General features: G+C 43.5%; 1 protein-coding gene across 1 annotated transcript in view; it reads right to left on the reverse strand.

Annotated features, from left to right (window-relative positions):
• Rhogef3 (Rho guanine nucleotide exchange factor 3) overlaps positions 1–24,869 on the reverse strand; it is a 255,046-nt gene that overhangs the window by 160,397 nt on the left and 69,780 nt on the right. Inside the window, exons 5-7 of the mRNA XM_076787374.1 lie at positions 17,715–17,961; positions 14,031–15,486; positions 12,206–13,415 (exon numbers count right to left, since the gene is read on the reverse strand). Of these exons, the coding sequence (XP_076643489.1) occupies positions 12,206–13,415; positions 14,031–15,486; positions 17,715–17,961 (2,913 nt within the window). The remainder of the gene's footprint in view (positions 1–12,205; positions 13,416–14,030; positions 15,487–17,714; positions 17,962–24,869) is intronic.

Consider the following 24,869-nt stretch of genomic DNA (forward strand, 5'->3'; position numbering starts at 1 on the left):
TCTACCAGCTCGATCATTAAAAGGCTCAATGTTAGCTTTTACGCTTAAGTTTGATTCCAATTAAACGGTCTCGTTTAATTTGATCGATCTCGACGGATCGTGATTTCAAGGTGTGGAGTGAAACATGAATCGGTTTAACGTTTATCAGGTTTTCATCCATCAGCAATGATAATTCAAAAGCTTGAAACTGCACGTCCCAGTCACGGATTTTTCATCGAATGTTTCATGAATATTGAGGTTTTCGGTGCGTGTCCCTGTCAGTTGAATTTCGCCGTTATTAATGTCAATAATATAAAAATTTCATCGTGTGAAATATTTTACGGTCGCGCGTTCGTGTCGAATAACCACCGTTTGTTCGGCAAACGGCACAAAGAAAATGAAGATCCCAAAGAAACGCGAGTCTTCGAATTAATCAGTTTCATTTCATTTTACGATTCGACACACCGATAACTTTCCTACACAGAAAAAGCACCACACCCGAAACACGTAAAAATTGTTGAATATTCCGAAGCACAAAAATACGGCGATTCAGCGGCTCGTAAAATTTAACCGGCGTGTCGATGCAACAAATAAACAACCGAGTCTCGATGAAAATTTCTTCAATCGCTTTTACCCACTCCACCGAGCTCTTCCTTGCGCGGCTCTACACAAAGAAATTCCGAAGTTAAACAAACCATAAATAATTGGATTAAATTCATAAAGCTCGTCTTATCGGATTTAACAATTCGCATTGTGCAAATTGAATTCGATTAAACTTCGCGACTCGTTAAACTCGGAAAACTTGTTAACATCTTGATTATAACTGCACGAATTATTAACATTAAATCAATTCACGCGTAACCGAACGAAAGTCTGACGCGTTCGGAAAAGTTTAATCGAACAAATTGACGAACTATTCGATCTAGTCATTACTAAAACAAAAAAAAAAGAAAATCGCTGCACCGAATTGAGTTATACGTTTTGAAAACTGACAAAGATCGTCCGCGGGAATGATCGATGTCTCCCGCCTGTCGAAATAATAGTTTAATCAAACTCCTGGCGAATGAAAAGCGAAAAGCAACTGACAGGGGCTGTGGCGCAAACCGTTCCGGTATCGATCGCACGGTATCGTAGGATGCGCGCTCTAATTACCATTTGTCAGCGAAGAAACAAAGGGAATAAGAAGAGTCGCGGGGGCGTCAATGTCGCGGCTGCGCTTTGTTTCGCCAGAAAATTCCTCGAGAGCAATCATTATCATACGTCGGCCTGATAATTTTGCGGTTTAAACTTGTCCATCGGACTTCTCTCTTCTCCCGAGTCGGACTAATTACTAACCGTGTAATTAATTCGAGCCATTACGCCGGGATTCGCTGTTCGGAAGAAACCGATTGTTAATTGTATCCGCAAATCGGCCGTTCCGACAGTTCTCGCGCTCGAGAAGTTTCGAGAACGCTCGGATTACATTTCTCTATATATGTCGCCGAGGTCTGGATGATAAACGTCGCGGAATTATCCCCACTACCCCCGGGTATACCCCGTAAGAGGTCACGAGGCTCGAGAGGCACAACGAGGCGTGTAAACATTACATAACTCAATGTATGTTTCCTGGACGATATATGTCGCTGGCAAGACCCGTGTTGTTGACATATATCGAGAATTCACTGTAGCGCGCTGGGACGGAGACTGTCGAGCAGCGCTAAACCGAGGTTTAAATTAATTTGGAGAAAAGACACATTTTTTAAGAATTTTTTCTCTTTCGACAGTGAAAGCTATACAAATTATTCTTACGCAGACTAATTTTACATTGCATTTTGACATTTTACTATAGATTTTAGAGGCTGTCTAAAATCTATATTGGGAACAGTCGAGGATTCGACCTCTGTTTACATTTAAATCCGTTTTCCTCGATTGTTGTTTATCAAAGTGCAGTTCCACATAATCCCGATTATCGTTTATTTATCTCTCTACGAGAAGTGTGAACTCGGAAGCTTCTATTATCGCTGGACACTGAGACAGCTATAATCAGCGGAAAAGTGAAGTAGGACTTCACTATCGCTAATCCAAGATGCAGCCATTGTTCTAATCCGAAACTTATGGTGTCGTATGTCGGCTGTATTATCAAGTATATGATTACATGAAGATTACACGCGTGAAGATGGTAATTCCTTTGGAGGAAAACTCGAATTACCGTACCGAAAAGAAAGCTAATGATACTAAACCGGGGTTTAAACTAGCTTGCTTAATGATCATTGCGGAGATGATGATTTCGCGGCGAATTAGGTGAAAGTTAGCAGATTACTGTGGTCAGTGAGAAAAAGAGTTTGTGCGATACGACTTGATTGTCTCTAACCATTGTATTATCGAGAGAAATGACTGTCACATGGAGATGCTTGAAAATTTGTGAATTCTTTCGAGCGAGAAATTATTTTCAAAACTGCGACACGTGTTCTGTAGTATAGATTAGGGGAGGTGATGATTTCGTGTCGCCCCGACGTTCTCCGAATATGTTAGCTTCACAAGAGCTTCGGTAGAGCTTTTCGAACGCGACGCAAGCTCGAAAGTGGCAATCGGCAATTTCTTTGAACATTTTACGCGAGGGTGAAGTATTGGGAATGGGTTACATCTATTTTTTTGTATGCTTCAATGTCGAGAGACCGGGGACAGGTCTCGAAACCTGTAGACAGGAGATTGAAACATCGATTTGTTATTGTAAATACTTCCGTCGCAGTGGCTCGCCATTTTTTAAAACGCTCATCGCCACGGTGACAAATATTTTGACGAATTCGGACAAAGCTCGGTTCCGGGAAAAAACATCGAGAAACCTGTACCAAAAGAGAGAGACAATTAGAATAGAAAGGGGCAAAAGTCATCCACTCGTATACCCGAATAATTGCGTTTAATTAGTTGAAGCGATTATCGAGCAATCGAGTACGCGAAACCTGTACGTACAAGCGGATCGTTTAAGCGGAAAGAGATTTAGGTGAGTAAACACCGGCCAGAAATTGCAATATTATGGAAATGCGGTGTATCAGGGCCCCGGAAGAATCGAACGAAATATAATTACGATCGATTACGCTTTAATTTGATGTCTTTCGACGGGACGCTCGTTTCGAGCCACCGAATCGATCGGGGATTTTCGATTAACCCTTTCCTCCCTAATGGCGGCTACAATCAGAGTTTCGCATTTAACGGCAACTCGAATTCACCACCGAAATTTGAATAGTTCGATTCACTTTATGACGTGTTGTACAAACTGGATCGTCTAACTTGCGTAATTTCGGTTCTAATTAAAGTCTTGTAAAATCACACAATTGCGCTTGTACTATTCGTGGCTCTCGCTGGTATCAATTGTAGCTTTGTTTCGACATCGAATCTTTCAATCACCGTATTGAAGATTCATTAATTAAGCATTTGTAAGCTGGGCTAAATGCATAGGAAGCGATGGAGATTATTTGCGAGAGTAGGATGTATTTCAATTGGTTGTAAATAATCGATAAATTCGCAAGCGAAGGGCTATGAATTAATTTATGTCTAATAGTTTTGCGTCATTGCGTCAGAAATAGTTCTACAAGATTCTTCAAGTAGGTGTTATTTAAGGGTCTTATAACATTTTAAGAATCTGAATGATTTGCCCTCTTTTTATCAGAGCATGTCGAAAAAAATCTGCCAGAGGCAGTTAATAAATATAGTATAATAAATACAATATTATCAATATTATATTCAGAAGACGCCTTCGAATTACTGCTGAAACATCTTCGCCCGTTTTAAAGAAAAATGCATTTTATTTTCCGTGTGTTTCATTATCCTCAAACTAAATTTCATTATTTTAGGAATACACACGATTTTGGAAACGAATCCTTTTCCTTTCTAAATAAATTATTGTCTTCTCATTTATCGATATAATTTTCTATAAATGATACCAAATTTTTCCGAGGACCCAAAATGTTTAAAGCGACACAGAATTAACAACCTTTCCCTAATAATTGGTACACTATAAAAATATGTGGAATTACGCAAACGTGACTCGGTAGTACTGACATCACCGTGTCGCTTGACCAATACAATTTTTCCGAAATGGTACCAAATTTTTCCGAGGACCCAAAATGTTTAAACCGGCACAATATTAACAATTTTTCCCTAATAATTGCTGTATTACGAGAAATAAAATGTAGAATTAAGTGAAAGCGTCTCGGTGGAACTGCATTGGCGAGCATGGCCGTCGAATCGCGAGGGTTAATTGGAAAACCGTTCGCGATCGAAGCGAGGAAAAAGTGATTAGCAGCGTGTAGCATCGTCGGCGTTGAAAGGCGCCGGCGAAGTGGCACAGGTAGCCGCGGACAGGTGAGAAAACCGGGATGCGAGGCCATCTGTTAGTTTCAGAATAAAGTAGCCGGCGCAGGTCGATCCTAATGGAACCTCCAGGTAGCGCTTACTGCAAAGAAATCTGCGCGTCGGCGGAAGTGCATTCGCACGGTGCAATCGATCGCCGCGCATTTCAACTTGACACATGCTCGCGCGAAACCGCTCCACGCGCATTACGTTCTCCTTAATTCGACCGAAAGTTACTATAAAAATCAATTCCGCGAGTTGAAAAATGACAAATCTGTTCAATTATACAGGACACTGAGCGTCTTCAGCGTTGCTAAAATGGCCCTCTTCGATTTTAACGCTAAAACTACCAAAAGTATTCAAAGTATCATGTAAATAATGATCGACGAACACTTGCCCGACGCAAAGCGTGGGAAACGACTAATTAGTCTGTAAATCCGATCAGAAATTAACCGCGAGGGTTGCAATTCCTGCGTCGTATCGGAATTCATAGAATTCGTAAATTTCTGGGAGTTGAAAAATGAAAAATCTGTTCAATTATAAAGGACACTGAGCGTCTTCAGCGTTGCCGAAGTGGCCCTCTTCGATTTTAACGCTAAAACTACCAAAACTATTAAAAGTATCGTGTAAATGTTGCCTTATGTAAAGAAAAATATTCGAACAGAAAATGTTCAAATTCAAAGATCGATGAACACTTGCCTGACATGGCGCAACGCGCGGGAAACGACTAATTAGTCTGTAAATTTGAACAGGAATTAACCGCGTGGGTTGCAATTCCTGCGTCGTATCGGAATTCATAGAATTCGTAAATTTCTGGGAGTTGAAAAATGAAAAATCTGTTCAATTATAAAGGACACTGAGCGTCTTCAGCGTTGCCGAAGTGGCCCTCTTCGATTTTAACGCTAAAACTACCAAAACTATTAAAAGTATCGTGTAAATGTTGCCTTCTAAAAGTGACTAATGAACAAAAATAATCGAGCAGAAAATGTTCAAATTCAAAGATCGATGAACACTTGCCTGACATGGCGCAACGCGTGGGAAACGACTAATTAGTCTGTAAATCCGATCAGAAATTAACCTCGAGGGTTGCAATTCCTGTGTCGAATTTGAATTCATAGAATTCGTAGATTTCTGGGAGTTGAAAAATGATCTGTTCAATTATAAGGGACACTGAGGGTCTTCAGCGTTGCCGAAGTGGCCCCCTTCGATTTTAACGCTAAAACTGCCAAAAGTATTACAAGTATCGTGTAAATGTTGCCTTCTAAAAGTGACGAATAAACAAAAATAATCGAACCGAAAATGTTCAAATTCAAAGATCGATGAACACTTGCCTGACATGGCGCAACGCGTGGGAAACGACTAATTAGTCTGTAAATTTGAACAGGAATTAACCGCGTGGGTTGCAATTCCTGCGTCGAATCGGAATTCACGGAATTCGTAGATTTCTATGAATTTCCAATAGGTTATAAAACTCAGCGTTGCAGGAATAACATTACAGAGTCGTTCGTAAGTCCGGTGACTGCAATATTGCGGTTCGTAATTTCGTATTTGTACGCGAACGAGCTATACCGTCAATTAACAGGCTATAAACAGGCCGCTGTCAAGAACGCGAAACCGAGATGGAGAGATTTTTCAAACAAACCAGAAAAGGTGAAGCGTTCGTCGCTGGAAGAAAGGAGACCGGCGCGACGCGATAACGTATCGCAAAAATTTCAAAAGCGCGTACATCAGTTTTACGAGGACGGGATATCTCCTTATATTTCAACGGTTCGAACCAAAAAAGAAAAAACGGGAGGAAAAAAGCCCGGCATAAAACCATCGAATAAACATTTCTCGCGGTGGTAAAGAATGGATCAGCTTTCATTTCACAGTGAATATTTATACCGGGCGTATTTATTTCGCTCGAAAACCAGAGAAAATAGAACGAAAACAAACCGGGCGACTCCGCGCTCCCGGCGCGTCGAACGACACTCCAAAGATTAATGTTTCGACGGTCGCATAACAAAACCGCGCGCATACAGAATGCAAAATTAAACGCCAAGCGAGCGGATCGATGAACGATTTATCCCTCGATATCATTCCGCGCGAGTTGCGCCTCGTTTTTTTACGCGAGTGGGTGTCTCGTCTTCCGAACGAGGAGCGAAACGAGAAGAAAGAGAAATCGAGACGGAGAAGAAAAAGAGTGAACGAACGATTTCCGACTTGGGAACGCGTGAATAATTCACCAAGGAAAAATTAACTATTCACACGTGCACGAAAAAAGAAAGAAAGTGGAGAGGCGGTGTAATCGCGTGAGAAACGAAATCTAACAAAGCATTGTCATGTAAAGGTAAGGAAATACACGCGTCGGTTGCTCTGACGGCCGTTTTATTCCGTATTCGAATCAGCGCCCTTTAAATTCCGGGATTTTCAGCGTAAGTCGGAAGAAGTACCCCAATTTCAGCCGGGATATCGAGATTTATGTATACGCTTTTAAAAACAAGATGGCCCCCTCCGATCAGATATCCGCCACGCAACTCGCGGAATTACCTCGGTATCACGGTCAGAATTTATACCCGGATATTCTCCTTGGTCGTGTGCGCCGTCGAACGATCCCTTGGCTGGTCTCGCGTAGCATTTTTATGCGACATCAACCGCAAAATATGCGAACACGCCCGGCTGGAACCGGGATCGCTCCGGGAAAGTTGCGCGGTTTAAAAGAACGCCGGGAAAACAGCCGAACAGCTCGCGCGACTTCGCCCGAACTTTCTTCCGCGGGATTAACTATTGCCCGGGGACCACTGGAAAGTTTTCGCTGCAACACCGCGGCACTTTCATCCCGAAACCACCACCGAACTAATTTTGTCGCTCTCGAGTGGTAATTCTGTTATCGGCTTTGTTTCTTCGATCGCCATAAGTAATGCGATTCCGCGAAGCGCCAGTCATTTAACCGTTCGCGCTCCGAGAACTTTTTAGCGGGGATGATCAGAAGTACGGTATTTAATTCCATTTGTCGGTTTAGTCGCTGACTGTTCCACTTGCCCGGTTATTCGACCGAATTCTACCATTGGCTGTTTCAATATATAACACTTAAATAATTAAAGAAACATTTTATTGTGCTCGTTTAGATACTCTAATAGTACGCCCAATGGAAAAGCTATTTGTTTTAAAACTTTGAGAATGGTTACACTTATTTTCCACCTTGTTAAATTACAACAAGGAGTATCATAATTTTCTGACGCACTTGTCATCGATAAACGACACGATAAATGTCTAGAAAATGTATAGCACAACATTCCCATTTTATTAACTCGACTGTACGTTCTACTTGTCTGGCTGCAGATCGTCGCTATTCTACTTGCCTGGCTGGAAACCACCCTATTCTACTCGACCGAATACACACCCAGCAATTACGTTACAAACCTTGTGCTTGTCTGATTACAACCCGACCTAATCTACTTGTCTGCTTATATACTGGCTTACGCGATTTGTCCGATTACAAATCGTCCCTTTCTACTTGTCTCGTTACACTCGAACTGATAGCATACCAGTTCGTTCGATTTGTCTGATTACAAACCACCACGTTCTACTTGCCCAAGTTGTTCACCCCTGCGTTCTACTTGTCTGACCGTAAACCACCTGTATCCCACGTGTCTGAACGTTGGTCATTTCTATTCCATCTGTCTGGTTATTGATCGTCCCTATTCTACTTTTCTGCCGACAAGCTTTTCCCGTGCCACTAGACCGTGGACCATTTTTACTCCGCCTGTCCGACTATCGGTCGTCCCTACTCCACTTGGCACACGAACGGGCAACAACTACAAAGGTCATCGAAATATCAGTTTAGTTTATGTTCTATCCCTGACGACTGCGACTTGAAACTCAGACTGAACTGCAAATCTTTATACAGGAAATGAAAAAATCTGAGAGAAGAATTTTGTGAAAGACAGAAGAGAAATAAAAATGTATCTTTTCCTTCGGTAATTTTAATGAGCTGAAAATAATGCTTTAATTCTTCAAGTCTCCTAAAGTTTTGACAGTTTGCAGTCACATTTTATCCACTCGTGCCTTCGAAGTCTGAGAAACATAAAATCTTCTGGAACACGTCATTTGAGTTTTTGAGAGAAATAATAATTCAACGATATCCTTAAAGTCTCCTAAAGTTTTCACAGGTTGCAGTCACATTTTATCTACTCGTTGTTGCTACGAACGCGTAAAACCCGCCATCTACTCGTGACTTCGAAGTCTGAGAAACATAAAACCTTCCGGAACACGTCATTCGAATTTCCGAAAGAAATATGCCTTCTTCAGACTTGTCATCTTCTCGTTAAAAGCTGAAAAGACATTTTATGGTTGGATAATGGCCGGTTTCCCTGGCGCGTGTATCGTAAATTCTTTTACAACGATGTCCATGTGCCCGTGGCCTGAACAATATTCACACACGACCGGAAGCACTCATCAACAATTCGAATAATTTGAAATTGTTTCGAAAAATGTCGAACGCAGGCGAGAAACGAGCAAAAGCCAGAATAAACTCTGCCGACTGCAATCGATTCGGAAGCTCGAGGTAATCGTATTTTCCTCCTAACCGGGCACGAATTTCTTTGTCACACGAATCTGACCGAGAACTCGCTTTTCGTTTTACTATTTGACCACCTCGCTTCAAAGCTGCTTTATTTCGGCGTAAAGATCTTTTCTCTTTTTGTGCGCTACAGCGTTAAATTTTTATTCGTCTTTCTGTTCCGTCGCACCTATAATCCCGCTCTGTGAAATCGAGCATGGAACATTTCACGGTATTTTGTAGCATTTCATTAGAGCTCGGTTTTTCTTTTGCCTCCGGCTGGGACCTCGTTTCGGCGAAATTACCGGTGCCTGTGTTTTGTACTCGCCGGGATCCGTGGGCCTAAGTTTCAGGAGTAGAACCAGAAAAAGAAATTCAATTCGCTTTTAAACCAGAACAACAAAATTAAATTCACTTTCGAACCAGTGGATTCCTCGCCTTAAAACTAGGATTTTTGCCATTTTCTCGTCGATATCTACAGGATTCTCTAAAGAAAAGTTGAAAATTCCTGGGTCGCCAAGGCGAAGTTTAACCACACCACGCGCAAGCGATTGATAAAACAGTAAAATGGCTCAGGGCGATGTAACAATCTCTAATCGAAACGTCGAGTAGCCTGAACGAGAGGTCGTGGAAAAATGTGAGCAGTGTTCAGCCAATTTCCCCGAAGTAAAAACTTGAAAAACTCGAGCCATCAATTCCAGTGCGCTCGGTATAAACTGGAATCGCGCGTGATGAGCGGTATAATGTCCCTTTGTCTGGTGGCAGACGTGGCCACGGATTCCGCGTGGGCGTCGCGTGGGCGACTTTACACGCGGACAGAACCGGTTCGACGAACGTACGATTACGTCGCATTACACTTTGCACGCTCGTCACACGGGAACGTCACTTGCGCTTACGTTTCCGTATCCTCGCCGAGTAACAAGGCGGAGGTGGAGGCCTTTACGGGAACGCACGCGACAAACGCCCCTCCTTCGAGAAGCCATAAATCATTCGAAACGTTGATATACATTGCCGCTTACAAGCATTTACCATCTGCCCGGGCGACGCAATCTGCGAGTATGCACGAACCGATATAGCAACCATGCCTATGCTGTTCGGTCGCCTTAAACGTCTCATAAGCTGGAATCGTTCTGCGAATATTTATCTCTAATGCTTCGTGCCAGGATCGATTGGCAATGGTGATTGAATGTCGGAGGTCGAGTCAGTGAATGTCCACTGTATGAAATAATTGTGATTATGCACAATTTTGTATTTAACCGACTCAGTTTTCAATCAGGAACATTTATAAGTGGACGATTTTAGACAAGTAAAATTGGGGCTACTAATATTTCTATTAATCTGGACATTATAAATGAACTAAAAATGAATTAAAAATGAACACTTTTCGACATGTGACTTTCAACACTTTTCAGGAAAAATTCTGTGCAGCAATGTTAACTCTCGCGAATCGAGAAGATCTCGGAAAAGCATGTGTCACAACATTAATAATTCCCAGGAGAAGGAAAACGAAAAAAACTCGAACAGATGGGAACAATGAGTCTTCGATTTGAATAGATTCGTCGGTTGTACGGTGGACCCGTTTTCGAACCGGCTTATTGTGTTCACCGAGGCATTCATACGAACATAATTCGGCCGGGACCTAAGTACGGAGTTTGGAACTACGAAAGAGCTGTTTCGGGTTAGAATGAAAATATATGATCGAACCCGAGTAGGCGTCCCGGATGCAAGCGTTTTGGTCGAACGGTTCCGACAATGATTCCATCTAGCCGTGCGGCGGATGACAAAGCGCGCATAAACGGATTCGACAGGTTGATTAAAATACCGAGGACGTCGAGCACGGGAATTAACCAACACACGTGTGTTTACCTGTGCCGCGACCGAATCTCTGTCCGGAGGGGGTCGTAGCGTCTACTGCACGTGACGTGTATGTGATTGCGCCATTAGTAACTCCGGGCCAGGATCTGCGGACTATCACTCGCAGCCAGCTAACTAGTATAACCGAGAACGAAGTAATTGAACTTGTAGAAAATTGGATTGCGCGTGTTATAGATAGCCACGCGGTGTTCACTGTATCACGCGGCTTCCGATGAAACGAGCACCAACACCTAATCCACCGTGCTACTCTATTCGAAAAGTTCGTAGAAATTCAATTTTCCTCCGAGACCATGCTAAAAAAGTAATCCCACCGTCGGAATGTACAGGGTGTATAAAAATTATATGTCGCGACCACCATAGCGTGATTCTACACCTCTGCATCGGTGGAAATCTGTTAAAAACATGCACCGCAAAATTCACCTTGACCTTGGCAATCAAGGTCGAAGCGTCGAAAAATTTTCTTTTATTGCATCGTATAGTACTCATCACTCAAATTTTTCGATACTTCGACCTTCAGTTTCGAGGTCAAAATGAATTTTTGCGGTCCATAAGTATTTGGACACCTTTTCAAGCGGAATAACTTTTTTAAAATTGAAAATGAGAATTATCGTCCCAAGATCAAATGAAAAAGTTGAGAAAACATAATTTTTTCATTTATTTATCATTCCAACCAATTGCGATCTGAACAAACATTTGTTTAGTCATTCTCTAGCGAACTAGTCGGTCTGCCATCTAAAAAAGAATCAAGTCGTTTGGACCAATTTTTAAAAAGTTATTCCGCTCGTTGCTTAGAACTATATATTGCCAATAAAAAGTACATCGTTTCTTTCGACCAGAGCATTGCAAAACAATATAATGTTTTATATTTATTATTTCTCTTTTATCCTCATATCTCGCACAACGAAACGAAATCGTCAACCTGTATGCGGTTTGGACCATTGTTCCTTGAGATATTAGAATCAACATACTCCATATTATTTCATTAAAAAGAAATACTGGTGACCTGGAAAATTAAATAACCTTACCGTTGCTTGGGTCCTTTAAACTAGAACAACGTTGTCCCGAGTACTTTTTTCACAAAGTCAATAATTTAAATGTTGAAAATGACAAAGTACATGTTACGGTGGTCGTGATTAGAGCAGTGACCTCGACAGCATGTTTCAAGCTCATAAAAATCAATCGCCAGCGTAAATGTTAGGTTGCAACGCAAATAAATTCGGTTAAAAGCGTTCTAATTCTAAGGATTCAGTGATGACTCATTGCAAATGTGTACAACTATGATTAGAAAGGAGCCGTGTACGATCGGAGTTTATTTTAGCAATATTTAAAGGAGACACCTAACCGAACGTATTTCTATCACGACCCAATAACTAGCACAAAAAGATGATCAATTGGTGAGAGCCATTGGAAGCACACGGTGACGGACGGAGGGCAAGTTGGTTGACGAAGACACCGAGTCAGTATAAAAAGTAAAGGACTCACCCGTCGGTGTTGTGCGTGAGAAACGATTTCGGCAGGGACAGGGATCGCTGATGAGGATCCAGACAGATCTCCCCTGGCAATGAATCGTCCCCCCTGGTGGGCGCGCTACCGGGCCTGGACAGCATGCCGTCCTTGGGCGGCTCCATCAGGGTCTTCAGGGAGCCGATCACGGCGTCTTCCATGGGAGTGGATGCACCGGAGCTTTTCGCGTTCCTGGGGCTCTTGGTGACCGTTCGATCGGACGTGGTGACCCAAATGTCGCTGCTGGAGGAGGACGAGGTGGTCGAGGAGGACGCAGCCTGTCCGCTGGGCGATCGGTTGGTGATCCCCTTCCCCTGGATCGGTGAGACCTTCCTGTCCTTGTTGTCGCAGCCCTCGAAGCTCCCGGCGAACTCCGGCTTCCGGTAGAACCGATGATGCTCCCTCTTCTCGACGGAGGAAGGGGTATTCCCGTTGGAGCCTTCGAGCGGCGACCAGCGGTTCGATTGCTTCAGCACGCTCTTCGGCTGCCTCTCCTGGTACTTCGTGTTGTTTTGATCACGAGCGGCCCGGTTCTTCCGTGAGTTCTCGCGATCCCGATACTCTCGGTCGTCCATCCGCTCTAACGAGGCCGGGGACGAGCTGGCGCTGCCTCTGCTCGTGTGGCTACCGGTGTCCGTGGGGATCCTCTGATGAGCCGGGTAGCTCTGGGACAGCTTCATGAACACCGGCGCCTGACTCGGCGAGTACAGAGTGTCCCTCTGCGAGCAGTGCGGCCAGAAATCGCAGGTGCTGCTGTTGCAACGGAGCTTCGTGTCCGGGCTGATGCAGAAATCGTGGCTCGACGAGGACGCGCTCGCGTTCGGGGTCGTTGCTCCTCTCTGCAACGTCTTAGGCCGTCTAGACTGCTGTTGCTGTTGGGATTGTTGCGGTTGCTGCTGCTGCTGCTGCGACTGCTGCTGAGGCGATTGCTGTTGAGACTGCTGCTGGGACGTGCCGCCGGATTTCGAGGTCTGTTGCTGCTGCTGCTGCTTCGATGAAATAATGTAGACGTCGTAGGTGCCCGCGTTCCCCCGTCTTTGCTCCTGGCTCTCATCCCGCCGATCGAAACGAGTCGCGAGCAGATTCCACGGCACCACGCGGCTTCTTGTGCCGTAAAGAAACTCGGTTACCATCTCCGGCTCGCGGAGAAGCTCCTCGTTCAACGCGTCCTCCGTCGACTGCGCTTTTCCTGGGAACACACGCGGCCACCAGTTTCAAACCGTTTCCCATTAAACTCCACTTTTGCTCAGAGGTCGCCGAGGCCAGCGGACCACTCGGCCGAGGCCGCCTCTTGGTATTTATTTTCCACGCCTACGACCACAACGGCTAAAATAATCCGTGACGCGGCGAAACTCTGCTTCGAAGCATTCGAGGAACACGTCTCACCGTGAGGCAAATTCTACTTGAACGACGCGATCGAAATTTAAAGCCCTCGATCTAATTTTGTCGCGCATGTAACGAGACTTTTGTCGCGCTCTCGAAAGGTACAATGCTAGAACATAAGCCTGGTTTTTGGATATTGTGTATATTTTGTAGCACTAGCTGTGCTCATACGACACTCTTTCTCTTATCTCGACCTAGGAGTATGGAACACCTTGTATAAATGGGACTATAATTTTTGGGCTTAGTAGCTAGAGCGTAAAACTGTAGAAAATAATTTGAGAATATCGATATACATTACTTTGAACTTGTTCCAATTATCTGTATTGTATGAAATTATTTCTTGCCTCTTGCAAGCGATTTAGAAAATGTTGATTTTGAAGGAGTATCCTCGGTCTAGCTAACAAACATGAGGAGTACGTACTGTTCTGAAGCGTGTGGCGTTTCCTGTCGACTCCCCGGTCATTGGGAATTTTCACGACGACTCTATGTGGCTCGTTAGGCTCTCTCGGGTGATCCCTGTTCGGCGCCTGCGCTCCGGGGGACCTCTTCTCGGGTAATTGAAGACTCCTGGATCTCCTGACTCGGGACTGATGCGATTCCGGGGACACTTGGGTCGTCCTGGCGCTCTGGTGTTGCCTGGCGGCGTTTCCGCGTCGAAAATGATTCGGCGTCGGCGATCTGGCCTGTCGCTCGGCGCTGCTCGAGGACGAGGACGAGGACGACGACGGCGAGTTGAACGACAATTGTTTCCCGGATTCCGTGGATCCGGGCGACCTCCTCAATCCCTGCTGAGTTCTGTGATAACGGGTTTGCCTGTTCGGCGAGATCCTCTCCCCGTTCGCCAAGAGCGACTCGTTCGACGAGTTCAGCGCTATGATGGACGACGAGACCAGGCTCAGGTTCAAGGACGAGCTGGGATTGTCGTCCTCGTCGTCGCCGTCGTCGTACCCTTCGACCGAGGAGTCCGTGTTCTCCGACAATCTCGGCATGGTGGACCTTTGCACGCAGCTGTCCAGGCTCCTGAAGCCCAGCGAAGACGACGAGGAGCTCGAGGACTCCATGTAGCGTTGAATGAACTGCGTCCTTCTGGAGGACGATGGATCCTCTAAGGATTTAGCTTGCGCCATCCGATATTGTTGCTGTTGCTGTTGCTGTTGTTGTTGTTGCTGCTGCTGTTGTTGACTGTTGGTGTTCTGTCTCCGAAGTCTGGAGGGCGTGCTCGACGACTTCCGAGACGAAGATGGCAAGGAGCTCCAGTTGATCTGGTGCGGCGGCGACGGGGGCGGGCTGATGATGTCGCTGTCGACGATGGCGTTCGACCGCGGCAAAAACGGAGCCTTGCCATAGTGGCCGCGACCGGACGTGCGTCTCGCCGAGGGCTTTTTCCCGACCACGTCCTGGAACGCCGGCGGAGGCGATATGATCGGCGTGATCGACGGCGGCGAGTACGACTCCGGGATGCTATGGGGGGACGTGCAAGCGCTGCTCCCTACCGACTCGAAGTCCTGGCCGTGCAGCGCCAGGTAGTCCGGCCGTTGATTGTCCACTCGGGAGAACTCCTGAGGACATTTTCCGGGCTCGCTGTTGCAATGGTAGTTCGCCAATTTGACGGCGACACGTCGCGGCAACGGCAAAGTGCCGGTGGTCGCAGTGACCAGGTTGCTCTCGTAGCTTATCCGCCGATTCTCGTCCAACGAACGCTGCTGCACCTGCACCCAGCCCGATCGACCCAGATAGACGCCGTCCACCTCTCTGTCGCACCATCGCACCGGCGACAGTTCGCGGCCGCAGTCGCCGCTGATGAAGAGCTCCCCCGACGTGCCGCTGTTGCCGGACAGGAACGAATTCGAGGATTCTCGACGCCGAGAGCCCGTCACCTGTCCGCAAATTCGACGATGGGTCTAAATTCGTGCTAGACCGGCCGACCGAAAGATCGGACGATTTGGTAAATCACGAGTGGAAAACGACGATTTCGAATGTACAGTAGCGCTCGGTTAAACAACACCGAGACCTGCTCGGTTAAATTTACACAGTCGGACCCACTCTTTCCTTGGAATTCACTTGTCGATGCCCTTCCGTTTGGCCAAGTAGACAAGGATAGAGGATGAATACCCTAACTCATTTTATCCGAGCGCTACTGTGCTAATTACTGTGGCGGACACATAGAGATGAAAAAACTTTTTGGAACTTTGTTATAGAGATCGTATTAGATTTAATGGTTTTCTTTTAGTGCTTCTAAAGTATAATTTATGGAACGGTTTTCTGAACAGTTCTGACTCGTCAAGATTAACATAACTCCAAATACTCGCGTTTCTAATGTTCTGGAATTTATATTCGTAAAATGTCTTTTTTTTTATCACTGACTATAGTTTCATCACTACTGTCTATAATCGTTTAGTACTTCTAAAGTATAATTTATGTAACGGTTTCCTGGACAGTTCTGACTCGTCAAGAACAACCAAATACTCGCGTTTCTAATGTTCTGAAATTTATAAAATGTAAATGCATGATCATAAAATGTCTTTTTCTTATCACTGACTATAGTTTCAACACTACTGTCTATAATCGTTTAGTACTTCTAAAGTATAATTTATGTAACGGTTTCCTGGACAGTTCTGATTCGTCAAGAATAACCAAATACTCGCGTTTCTAACGTTCCGAAACTTATATTTATAAAATGTGAATGTATGATCATAAAATGTCTTTTTTTTATCACTGACTATAATTTCATCACTACTGTCTATAATTGTTTAGTACTTCTGAAGTATAATTTATGTGACGGTTTCCTGAACAGTTGAAATGTGAATGTATGATCATAAAATGTCTTTTTTTTTATCACTGACTATAATTTCATCACTACTGTCTATAATTGTTTAGTACTTCTGAAGTATAATTTATGTGACGGTTTCCTGAACAGTTGAAATGTGAATGTATGATCATAAAATGTCCTTTTTTTATCACTGACTACAGTTTCATCACTACTGTCTATAATTGTTTAGTACTTCTGAAGTATAATTTATGTAACGGTTTCCTGAACAGTTCTGACTCGTCAAGAACAACCATATACTCGCGTTTCTAACGTTCTGAAACTTATATTCATAAAATGTGAATGTATGATCATAAAGTGTCCTTTTCTTATCACTGACTATAGTTTCAACACTACTGTCTATAATCGTTTAGTACTTCTAAAGTATAATTTATGTAACGGTTTCCTGGACAGTTCTGATTCGTCAAGAATAACCAAATACTCGCGTTTCTAACGTTCCGAAACTTATATTTATAAAATGTGAATGTATGATCATAAAATGTCTTTTTTTTATCACTGACTATAATTTCATCACTACTGTCTATAATTGTTTAGTACTTCTGAAGTATAATTTATGTGACGGTTTCCTGAACAGTTGAAATGTGAATGTATGATCATAAAATGTCCTTTTTTTATCACTGACTACAGTTTCATCACTACTGTCTATAATTGTTTAGTACTTCTGAAGTATAATTTATGTAACGGTTTCCTGAACAGTTCTGACTCGTCAAGAACAACCATATACTCGCGTTTCTAACGTTCTGAAACTTATATTCATAAAATGTGAATGTATGATCATAAAGTGTCCTTTTTTTATCACTGACTATAGTTTCATCACTACTGTCTATAATCGTTTAGTACTTCTAAAGTATAATTTATGTGACGGTTTCCTGAACAGTTGAAATGTGAATGTATGATCATAAAATGTTCTTTTTTTATCACTGACTGCTTCATCACTATAATCACTAATTTACTTGGATATTCTACTCGAGCCTAATCGCGAGGTGCTGCAAGTCTCCGAATCACCTCGGAAAGAGTCGCGGAACTTTTTAACGAGGACCGGCGAATTTTGATACTTGGTCAGAGATCTAGCCCGATAAGAGGCGTCGGAACTTTTAACGACGCTGGTTCGCGTCCAAGAGAAACGCGGAGAGTCGGTCAAGAACAAATTCGACGCGCGATTTTCTAGTTTCGGGAGCGGAAAATTGAGGTCCCGGAACTCATTTCCGAGAGTTTGGAAATTTTAACGCGTGTGTGTCGGTGTTTTTTTCTTTTTTGCAGTCGGATTGTTTAACTTGCCTGCCCGTGGCTGTCCTGTCGGTGCTGTTTCAAGCTCGAGCTCGACGATATCGACGCCGTGGTGTCGTGACGTTTCAACGATGGTATCGATGTGCCACGTGTGTACGAGCCTCGCGTGCTCCCGCTCGGTTTTCCCCTGCCGCTGCTTTGGCTTTTATTGCTGCCGACGCTGTACGCGGATCCTTGGGAACCCACTTCCCACGGATCCGAAGTGCTCCGTAAATGCAGTATCGAGACGTTTGCGCCCCTGGAAAAATGATTTGGTGTCGTATCAGCACGGATTAAACGGCACACAGCGACCACGCGCAAAGAATCAATAATAAAACGAATAACAGAGCCTCTGTTTTGCCAAATCGACTAATTTCGCCAAATAAGGATCCCTAGGTCCCGATGCGAACCTAGAGAAAACGAACGAAACGGTTCCCTATTATTTTACAAAGTATTTTCCAAGTTTAAAGCTATAACTTAGCCCTTGGCACTCGAATGGCGACTGTAAGGCGCCACTAAAAATTGCTGTATCATTATTCAAAATATTTGTTGCATTACTAAATTTGTGTGTATTTAATAAATTACTAAACATTTCAGTGTTGCAGGAGTAAATTGCGCCATTTTCGTATGTTCAACACGAAAAAAAATATATAGAAGGGTAATTTTCAAGGTTGGAAGAAATGTTTTGTTTTGGAGTTGAAACAGCTTCGAGTGCAAAGGGTTAGTTGTGCCAGGAAAATATCAAAGGGTTGATCTATTGGGCCTTTGAGCAGCTCGATTAACACTTCGACTCTCGACTCGGCGGCCCGAACAATTCCGTAAAGTCAAAGTAATTTATTTGGTGACGTGTTGATCGAAAATTTCAGACGTGTTTCTCTAGCCTGGCGGATCGGCGGGGGTGGGAGCACGATAGCCACGGTTCGCATTGGTTGAACTCGATTTGAGAAGGTTGTTGCACCGTTGCAACCTGGATGCACCGCTTTCCTCCCTGGGTGCGGTACTATCTCGCTGTATAAATATTCATCGGGTCTACGTGGCCGGCGATATAGGTATCGCGAGACACAGAAGAGAAGCAAATAAAGATGTCGCGAGGGGGGAGGGGAAAGAACGCTGGGAAACGAGGACGACGTTGCATCCATCTTGCCGCGGAATGCTCATAGAGACGCGGAACCTCTTCCTCTCGCCGACATGCGACACGGAAACCGCTCGGTGCAGCGCGGTGCAGCGCGGTGCAGCGCGGTGCAACGCGATGCACGCTGGTAAAGCACGAGTCACGGTACAGCCCCGCCGACGATTTCGCAAAATAAATTCCGCTCGGAAATAAACATCCTCGCGCGCACCTTCGTTCTGGTAAATCGTCACCAACGCCGGCCAATGAATTGTCTTATCCTCGCTGGCTCGCGCGATAAATGGGAAACTGATAAGGGTGATAAACATTTGTAGTCGAGGCGCTGCGATGCAACAGAAATCGATTTTCGGATGTTTCAGCTTGTACGTTCTAAATACTACAGAGAACTAATTTATAAATAAAAAGAATTGGTAAAAAGTTCTCTCTATCTCTATCAAGTTCTCTTGATCATCTAAAACTCGAATGAAAATGTACCAGGTGACTAGAATTGCAGGTAAAATTGTTATTGAAATAAAAATGGTAAAATGGTCGTTAAAACAGTGCATGGATAATATAAAAGTCTCTCGATTGCATAATGTTCTTAATCTTGTGCTCTTGGTATCATTGCGGAATAAATTGCTTACGAATGCACAACGAAATAATTCTTAATTGCTAACATACTAGTAGATCAGCTGGTAAAATAAAAGAGGAGAAATGGCACATTTTTAGCAGTCAGGTGCTGTTAGCATCGAAAGCACCGCGAGAAAGCTTTCACCTGAGACTGTGACGCGTATTAACCCTTAGCACTCGAATGGCGACTGCAAGGCGCCACTAAAAATTGCAGTATCATTATTCAAAATGTTTTCAACGTATTTAATGTATTTAATAAATTACTAAACATTTCAGTACTGTACGAATAAATTGCACCATTTTCGTATGTACAGCATGAAAAAATATATGTAGAAGGGAAATATTCTAGGTCGGGAGAAATGTTTCGTGTTGGAGTGAAAATAGCTTCGAGTGCAAAAGGTTAATAACAATATCGAAGGCATTTATTATACAGTCTACGACAGAGCGGTCGATGTAAGAAATTCCGTGTTCCAGTATCAAAGCGTTGATCTCATTCGAGGAGAATAGAATACATTTTCGCACAGCTCGCGGACGGAATATAAATCCTGGATCATTTCGAGCGTCGCACTGGATCGTTTCGAGCGTCTGACTGGGTTTTTCGAAATGAAATCTGTTTCAGCGACTGCCTAGTCTCACGGTGTGTCAACGTGACGGCGCGACGCGACGGTTCGGTAATTTACGGACGTCCCTGCGACGTTTATCGTTAATGAATCTTGGTAAATGTAGTCGGCGATGCGAGGAAAGAAGGGAGGAACGGTATAACATCCCCGACGCGGCAATGATTCATAAAAGAAGGAGCAGCCGCGGAAATGGAATTGTTGGCAAGATTCGGATCGGCGAACGGCCGAGACATTCGAACAAATGAAATTCCAATCTTACAAATGACTCGATTCATTTCGAGATTAGACGCTCGAGAACTTAATAAGTCGACTACGAGGTCTTCGGGACGACGAGATTTCCTTGATACGTTTCCGTTCCTGAAAGTAGTTGATTAGAAAGTAGTTGAGACGCGTGAACTTCCGCTTAAGAACTGCGAATCAAAGTGTTAAACGTGTAATTGTAGAAATCGGTACTTTCTGTTCATTTGCTCTTAATATTTAGAATCTTCGAGAACAAAATATCCGAAGAATCCAACACTGTTTTCGTCTTCTTTGAACTGCAGCGGGGCAGAAAAGGAGAATTTGACGAATTGTGTTACGTTTCCGTTCGTGAAAATAGCACGGCGTTGAGACGCGTGAACTTCCGCTTAAGAACTGCGAATCAAAGTGTTAAACGTGTAATTGTAGAAATCGGCACTTTCTGATCATTTGCTCTGAATATTTAGAATCTTCGAGAACAAAATATCCGAAGGAATCCAACACGGTTTTCGTCCCATCGAATTTGATTTGAATTGCACCGTAAAAATGCACGTCCGCGAGAAGTCGTTAGATCGGTTCGAACGGCAGCGATTATAACAAATTGTGGCCGATAGAAAAAGGAACTTCCGTTGTTCCGTCGACGAAATAAATTCTGCCGAGGAGGCCGCGTCCGCGGTGGGTTGTTCGGTTCAAGTAAGGTATTGAGTTTTTATTTAAAAAAATCGGGGACATAATTATAGCGTATACGTAGAAGCGACGGGCCGCGGTTCAATTAACTTTAATCGATTTCGATTCGATGCGAAGACCCGATCGCATCGGGTTCTCGGGGCTGTTTTATTTTCAGCGTAACAAGAGGACGGAGAGACGAGAGGAGACTCTCTTCCGCCGGTGTCGAGAGGCTATTTGCAGCCAGACGTAGACGGAGATACAGTCCCCGAATACATTATCGTATAATTTGTTTCAGTTTGGCTGTCGCGAGCGACGAGCGTGTCCCTATTTCGGGCAGCGTCCCGATCGGCCTGCGCCGATACGTCTGTTCCCGATGAATTATATTTACCTTTTAGCGGACATCGCTCGCAGGGTGGCTGGGGCTCCCCCACCGGTTTTCACAGTTGGATTAAAATCACTCTCGCGCGTTAAATTAGACACCGTGTGTCACTTCGAACATCACGCCGTCACCGGGGATCGATGCACTGTCATTCCGCGGCCGCATTAAACCTCGCGGGTTCGCGCGACTCTCCCACTCGGCTAACGGATCCGAAATTTCGATCGATCGTTCCGGCTGGATTTGTTCTCTAACTGTGGTTTCGCCAACATGGAATTTTCTACAAACAATAATACAACTAGACGGCCGATTTTTATGCGTTCGTGACTAAAAGTGGCTAGGCGAAACGGACAACAGTGCGAATATAAGACGATTTTAAAAATAAAATGCTATATTGCCTGTGACTTGACGAAATTATTAGGTTGTCCCAAATGTTTCATATTGTTAGATAACACGCGTTTATTTGTTCGTGAATGTTTCATTATTGCTTTCCTAGAAGAATTTGCATTGTGTGCATTCAGCGAAAACGAAACGAACTTTCGGGAGAATCTGACGTTGTGAGGAGGAATCTATGCAGTTTCCGTTTGTTCCAATTAATGCGGACAATTTTTATTTTGCATAAAGATCCGCCATTTTAATCCCATTTCGATCCCAATGGAATGTACGGTGGCTTCGAGAAGAATTGGCACACTGAATCGACGATTTTCGACAGATTCTCTAATTAGAACAGAATCTTCTAAAATTTACATTGTTCTAATTTCAAGTAATGAACTGTAATCCTATGGTTGAGATATTGAATAAATGAAAGTCAAAAGAAAAAGACTGTTTCGAATTTCTTATTTGTTATTGTAGGTACGATGTTATATGTTATAACCAGGTGACCTCGTTTACTAAGGTACGCTTTTAAAAATTTATTTGTTATTGGAACTTCAAGGAACATCTGTCGGGTGTCCTATTTTTTAACATGCATACTCAGAGGGTAAAAATTGCCCTCGAAGATGGGGTTGAACTATTGTCCTCAGCTGACGGAAACGTGTCGACAATTTTCGAAATTATGCAGGCGAACTCGAAATAAGGAATTTTCCATGTGCAACATTATATCCGTGGTAAAATACAATTTTGTTGCAAAAGTACCGTATTACACAATGCCACAATCTGCACAGTCTAAAATAAATAAGAAAAATAAAGCGACAAGAATATTTGCAGAGAACGACCACGCAGTAAAGTAGAATTGAACAACTTGTAACATACAGGGTAAGGGACCCAATTACTGTGCTACTATATTAATTAAACTTATTTTTAAAGCACAACGAATATTAAAAAAGAGATATATTAACTAATTTTCTCTTTTCTGATGTTCATTATGCTTTAGAAATAGGCGTAATTAACATAGCAGCAGAGTAATTGGTACCCCCACAGTAATTGGGTCCCTTTCCCAACTCGGTTAAAGTTCAGCAGGCTGTGCACTAATTGTAAGTTTTTCGTTTCGCATTGTCATTGATCTCTAATCTCGGCTGCTCCGGGCGCAATTATTTTTCTTCGGCAGCGGACGGCAAAAACGCTGACAGCCGCCGCAACCAGCAAGAAGAAACGATTACTATTATCGCATCTCTTCTTGCCGATCGCCTAGCATCCGCGAACAGCGCGGCATTTCTCTTTCGCCTAGAGACGCGCCTATTGCTCAACCCAATATATTTGAAGGGAAACAAGCTGATTGCTTTTTCATGATGCCCCCCGTGAGAGCGGTAAAAATGATCGGAGGCAACTAATTAACCGTATACGGCCACGGGAAGAGTTCTAGGAGGCATCGGTGCTCGCTGTACTCCGTTCGCTTCCCCCCAGCCGTTGAATTTTGCATTCGCGCGTGTAAACAAGTTACGCTCCGCGGGGAAGCTGGCGTTGCAGGAAGAGCGGTCCCCCGTCCTTTCATTCAGCTTCATGAAAGTTACATCGCGTGTAACCGTCCTCGGAAGACGGCAAAAAGCGAACGCCCCGGTAGCGGGAGAGAGCAGACGTAAACCACGCAACGATCGAATTAATTCTCTTTTTGCCCTGATCGATATCAGCGCCGGGGTACCCCGGGTATTAATCCCGGGAGCGACGAACCGGATCGTTTTTGCGACGTCGATCTCCCACGGAACGAATGGTCTCTCGTCGACGCGACGGCACACGATCCAGCCCGATTTCGCTGTTGCTTATTTGTCTAGGCCTGTCCCGACCTTTTTTGGCCAGACCGTACCGCTGGATAACAGTGAAACTCCGTCTCGTCGTGCCCACGTAAAAGATCCGAGAGAGAACCGGGAAATCGTCCCGTGGCTCGTCAAAACGGTTCGATCCATCCTCGGAATTTTTATTCTGCAAATATGCGGAAACCCGGTGACATCGAATTAAGGGTAGTGTTCCTGATTTCTCAACATTTTTCATTTCTCGAGAAACGAGAAATAAGACTATGTTTGTCGAGAATTCTCGAGAATTTTTAATAAAATAAAAAATATTGGGAAAATTTTACCAAACGTTTGTAAAGTGAAACGTTACGCTTTTGTTTTGAAATGACTTCTTAACGCTAGGTTTACGGAGCACTAAAAATGACTATTTCACATTTCCTTATAAAAATAACATGAATATATAAGGGTAGTGTTCCTGATTTCTCAACATTTTTCATTTCTCGAGAAATGAGAAATAAGACTATGTTTCTCGAGAATTCTCGAGCATTTTTAATAAAATAAAAAATATTGGGAAAATTTTACCAAACTTTTATATAGGGAAACGTTACGCTTTTGTTTTGAAATGACTTCTTAACGCTAGGTTTACGGAGCACTAAAAATGACTATTTTACATTTCCTTATGAAAATGACATGAATATATCTATCAGAATCTGTAGCCATTTTTTAAATAATATATACCTAGAGAAATCAGTTTGTGAAATAATTCCTGATGGATCCATGTTTGCAATCTCAATATTCGTGAATTAAAAATATTAGAATCCGTCATTTTGACGGGTCCCGTAAATCTAGTGTTAAGAAGCATAATGAGTCTAATGTAGAATCATTTTGAATAAGAATTTATATGTTATAAAATAGATGAGATTCATAAGAATTTTCCTAAATTTAAATTTGTCAAGAAATAGTGGAATTTTTCTCGAGAAATGAGAAATAATCATTTATAAAATCGAGAAGGAACACTAATTAAGGGGCTCTTACTAATCTATAAATGAGATACCCGGATATCCGGACAGTATGTGCCCTGATACTCGGATCCGGATCTCAGCTCGAGTTTCGAGTTATAACGAGTAATCCAAACACTCAAATATCCAAACAATAAGAGCCTAAACACTAGGTTTACGGAGCACTAAAAGTGAATATTTTACATTACTTTATAAAAACGAGAAGAATGTGTCTACTCAAGTTTTCTAGCCATTTTTTAGCTAACATATACCTAAAGAATCAAACTTGTTGACTAATTCCACGTAGGTGGATCTTCACAATCTCAATAACCGTAAATTAAAAATATTAGAATCCGTCCTGTAA

This window comes from Halictus rubicundus, chromosome 4 (genome assembly GCF_050948215.1).
Source record: "Halictus rubicundus isolate RS-2024b chromosome 4, iyHalRubi1_principal, whole genome shotgun sequence".
NCBI classification, from domain to species: Eukaryota; Metazoa; Arthropoda; class Insecta; order Hymenoptera; family Halictidae; genus Halictus; species Halictus rubicundus.